The sequence below is a fragment of the Melanostigma gelatinosum genome, assembly GCF_949748355.1.
Source record: "Melanostigma gelatinosum genome assembly, chromosome: 10".
NCBI classification, from domain to species: Eukaryota; Metazoa; Chordata; class Actinopteri; order Perciformes; family Zoarcidae; genus Melanostigma; species Melanostigma gelatinosum.
The window spans coordinates 16,884,806-16,889,547 of NC_136643.1; the positions used below are offsets into that span (position 1 = coordinate 16,884,806).

The 4,742-nt window shown below is 42.6% G+C and overlaps 1 protein-coding gene across 1 annotated transcript; it reads left to right on the plus strand.

The window, feature by feature from the left end:
- Positions 1-518: 518 nt before the first annotated feature.
- Positions 519-4,362, plus strand: cd302 (CD302 molecule). The gene is made up of 6 exons (XM_079276370.1): positions 519-666; positions 1,391-1,516; positions 1,630-1,740; positions 2,414-2,596; positions 2,722-2,742; positions 2,844-4,362. Exons 1-6 carry the CDS (start codon positions 576-578, stop codon positions 3,044-3,046), a joined length of 735 nt encoding a protein of 244 aa, XP_079132496.1. The 5' UTR covers positions 519-575; the 3' UTR covers positions 3,047-4,362.
- The last annotated feature ends 380 nt before the right edge of the window (positions 4,363-4,742 follow it).

Sequence of the window (4,742 nt, forward strand, 5' to 3'; positions counted from 1 at the left end):
CAATATCATAATATCAGCAAATATACATAACCACAGCATCAGACACATGAGTCAATAATAACCAGTTGACATTTTGGGTGTGTTACAAACACACATAAAACAATGCAAATCCAGACACTTCATTCAGATGAACACTGTGCGTACAGCACCACCTAGAGGTTTCTGTGTGCAAAATAAACTGTATAATTGTTTTGATGCATAACCATACGAACACAACGGCTGAATTACCAAGAAACCTTTCCAAACATTGGCCTATCATTTCCTTTAGTTGTCTGCGCGCTCGATTTTTGTGATACATGATCGTGTACAAAGATGTTTGTTGTTGTCAGTTATGCTAAAGCAGCGTACCATCAAGTATGATCACTAACTTGTAAACAAATCTCGGTGAAAACGGTGCAGATTGGTGCGTTTACGCAGTGTGTTTCAGTGAAGGGATGAGGCCGTTTCTGTGAGCCGCTGTGCTGTGCGTGCATGTGTGGGTGGGATCTCGCTCACGTTGCAGCTGCAGACACCAGAGTGGAGCAACAGTCCGAAAACTAGTTTGGCGCTACACGATCATTCGTCTCTTCGCTGTCATGGAGTCACTGAAGAGAAATCACCGCTCCCTGTCATTAATAGGCAGTGTCTTCGTGTTGTGTGTTCAGCTGCAGTTGGGTCTGACGGGAGGTAAGAGTTCGGAATCCTCGCTCTGAGCTGCTACATTTACGCGATGTCCTTTTGGTGCAGGCATAGCCATGGTTGTAACATTACGCAGCCGATGAATTTAGCCTTGCGTAGGCCTGTGTTACGGTAACCCGCTGCGCTTGTATTTGTTTAGTGTCTTGTTTCTGTCGACATCTCATGCTTTTGATTCCAGAGGGAGACGTATGACATTTACCGTAAATGTATCACTGTTCGCAAACTAATTTCCCTGAATGTCGACACTGTTGTTTTGCATATATGGCAACATAACTTTTGAACCAACACGGAAAAAATCGTTTGCAAAAGTAATCAACACCAATTTAAAACCAGTTTTTTTTTTGTGCGTTATTCTAGTAACTTGAGACCGACGACAACAAAGTGGAACAGTCTAGAAATGCTTGACACCGTCCGCACTGATTAAGCGGAACAGTGGTCACAAGGGCACTTTCAACTGTGCAGACACGTACAGTCTGTTTGGGGGTTTGTAGAATGGTAACTATCCGAACAGACATGACGCAAAGCGGTTGTAGCATCTTAAAATAGTGATTTGGATAGTTGTTAGTTTAAGTCACATATTTTCATGAGGTGTTTTTTTTCTCTGTTTTGTTAAAGTTCCCCCTGCGGCCTCTCACACCTCCGACACAGATGCACTCAGCTAAAATAATTCTAGATGGGTCAGGGGTCAAATCTTTCCATGGTTTCTCCTCAGACTGCCCTGCAGATGGACGCACCTGGGTGCCGTTTGGAGACGGATGTTACCACTTCGTCCACGGAGAAGAAGACAAAATCAAAAGCTACACTTTCGAGAGGGCAAAAACCCTCTGCCAAGGATTTGGTACCTGCGGACATTTTATTTTCAAATATCTTCTTTTTTTTTTTTTTAATGGACTGTACGTTTCCTCAATGTGTGTGTGATTTGGTTGTCATACATCGCTTTGCTTTTTCCAGAGCTTTTGACCATCCAGAGCGCTGAGGAGAATGACTTTGTCATCAAATATAGCCCGGAGGTGTGGAAAAACAATGTCAACATTTGGCTGGGACTGTATTATGACACAAGCAGTAAGTACCATGTGACCGGAGGACTGTGAAAACATGCTGGATAGCTTCCATAAGAGAATATCTGATTTTCTATAACAATCAAAAAGGAACAATTACAACTTTTTAAACTATTCTATGGAGATGACAAGGTGGAAAACCGACACTGAGGGTTTTTCGTTTCAGATGTTTGTAATGTACAAGTAGTCTGTGTGAACTGCTAATCTATATATTTCTGAGTACTTTTCGGACTTCCTGTCCAAGTCCGCTTTGAAGTTAAGCGCGAAAGCCTTACTCTTTTTTCTTGATTCAGAGAATATGGAGCACTGTCTGTCAGCTTGCCTCCGATTTCATGCCAGCTTCTTTTGAAAGGTTGTATGACAAACACCAACCTCATCCTCGTCTTTAAATCCCGGCATGAATCCTGTTGTTTGAAGCAGTCATTGAAGGCACCGTGTGGGGGATGCTAAGCTACCAGAAACTCTAAATCGCATTTCAATGAATCCCAAGGAGGGAAACGCATTTACATCCAACATTATTTTGTGTTGTAACACAGTTCAGTGTAGTTTGTGTGAATGCTGGAGGAAGACCTGAGGCAAATCAAAAGAGAAACGCTAACACGGTTGACATTACCTGTGACAGTGGCTGTGTTCCCGCTGCCCGTTATGCTGGCGTACTGATCGGTTTATGTTGTCAGGTGACAGCATGAAGTGGTTCGGCGAGCAACCAGTGGGATTCAGTAACTGGGAGGACAGCTCTTCTCCAGCAGACCTCGTGCCCTTGGATACGTGTGTGGCTCTGCACACCAACACGGGAAAGTGGGAAAATGTCAGCTGCCTGGATCAGGCAGAGAATGGAGTAGTCTGTGAGACAGATCAGAGTAAGAATTGACATTCAAGGCCAAAATGTCTGCAGACCTGTTCAATAGCTGTTTATTGTGACTTCAGAAGATATGCTTGGGATTGTGTTCCACTTGCCTCACAATGTTTGTTTTTCTTCCTTCAGAGGCAGAGGAAGTCAAGCCGAGTAAGTCGACCGTGGAGTTGTTTTTTCTGTTTCTTTACTTATTCCTCGGAGATGTTTTCATAGCAGTGACCTTCCTTGCATTGTTACTTGTTCTCCTCCAGAATCGAGCGCACTGCTGTCCGGCCTGGTCATTCTCAGCGTGGTGGCTATCATGGGAGTCTCTGCGGTTATTTGGTTCCTGCAGCAGAAACAAAATCCTGGCTCCACTATCCTCACAGCATTCGAGTACCACCCTCCGTTCCGAGTTCTGGACACAGACCGCTCCTGCCTGGTCGAGGCGGAGGAGACTGACAGCGTGCCGTAGGATGAACCGGAGGATCTCTCTTCCAGGAAGCACTGGGTTCACGCATAATCCAAGTCCACGTCCACTTTAAAAGAACAGTGAGTGAAGTAGTTTGGGGTTAACAACGTTAATGTTATGAATAATGTAGTGTGATTGTAAGAAAGCTGACACGAGGCTTACATTTAATAGCGTCTCACTGTGGCACATAAACCTCTCACCACGTTTTATTTTTGTCATCTGCACGAACAAAACATCTGTACATTTATTTCAGATTTGTGCATCAGCAGTTTGGTCTACATGTCAAGTGTAACATCATTATTATCAGGCAACTTTTGGGATAGTTATTTCTCTATTGCATGTTAAAAGGAACTTGCTTTTGCTCATTGACAGAGGGAGGGGTCAAATATAGAGCAAAGCTTTCATTAATGTTCAGTGATTTAGTATTGCATTGCCACAAACTGGGGGACTAACAAGAGGGAGATATAAGAATGTTATTGATGCAGCAAAGACTAAGACAACCTCATGTTTAGTTCCTAGTATGTATCAAGCTCCCTAAAATGCTGGGTTCTACATTTCACATAATGCAACCAATCTCATGTTTGCGTTGGAGCCTGACTGCCTGGTAATGTTCACGTCTTTCAAACCACTGGAGTGTCTCCTTTTTAAAGCAGTATTCAAAGAAACAGGAATGACAGGCTATTAAGGGCACATCCATGTAAATAGCTCGATCGCAACATAAACCCAGCTGCAGTTTGAGAAATTGCCTCGTTATTCCACGCATGTAAATGTTGCCCGTGAGGGAGGTTTGCACAACGCGTAACGCAGAATATTTTCCAGGTAAATATATTGTTTTGAAATGACCAGCCGCCCTGAACCAATACTGCCAGAGAACGTTGTGGCTATTTCCCTTGCGTTCTGTCCTGGGCTTTTTTTTTTTTTTTTTTTTAATTGTGACAAGGTGTGAGACCAACCGGAATATAGCCAGTAAAGCCAAGTTTAGTCAAAAATCATAACACTGATGAAACTCAGTGCATTCATTCCAGGATGGTTTCTAGGTGGTCGTCATTGAAAATGATCTATCTTGATATTGTCATTGCTTTCTTTTGAGGAGAGTGATCGTGGTGTTGGAAATAATAGATCCTTCTGTGACATTAAAGACAATCAATATTTGGCTATGTGATGGGTATACTGAAAAATGAAGCCAAAAGACTTTGTGTAAAATACCCCTCTAAATACTGTTGTACACTTTCAACAGCATGCATCCTTTTGTGCAATATTTGAGATTAACTGTGCAGGATCCGAGCCCCTGTGTGTTTTTCCTAATAAAGTATGTTTGACTGTAAGAAGGGCTTGTTTTTGCTTTTCTTGAATGAGTCAAAGTTCTATTGTAACAGGAAGCATTTGTTGTAATATGTCACCTTCCAGTCTTGGTTTGTCCAGAAGTGTGTCAAAAATATGCAGGTTTAGACATATATGCTGTGCATAACTGAGGGGTAGAAGGATAAATTGGGGATAGAGTCTAATTGGTTCCGAAAGGATGTCTAAATCATTGTGATCTGAAAATTGCCGCACCCTTCAAATGTCCAGTGGCTCTGTTGACATCTCAGCGTGGGCCGGGATGAAACTGCTGAGGGAAGCGAAAAAAAATGTTTCCTTTCCAGTCATGCACATCTAATTTTAGACTTCCAAGAAGTCAGTCATCTAAAATATTTTCTTT

Coding starts and splice junctions, on each gene's coding strand:
- cd302 (XM_079276370.1), top strand. CDS start 576: ATGGAGTCACTGAAGAGAAATCACCGCTCCCTGTCATTAATAGGCAGT. Junction 2,597..2,721: donor AGTCTGTGAGACAGATCAGA/GTAAGAATTGAC, acceptor TTCTTCCTTCAG/AGGCAGAGGAAGTCAAGCCG. Junction 2,743..2,843: donor GGCAGAGGAAGTCAAGCCGA/GTAAGTCGACCG, acceptor GTTCTCCTCCAG/AATCGAGCGCACTGCTGTCC.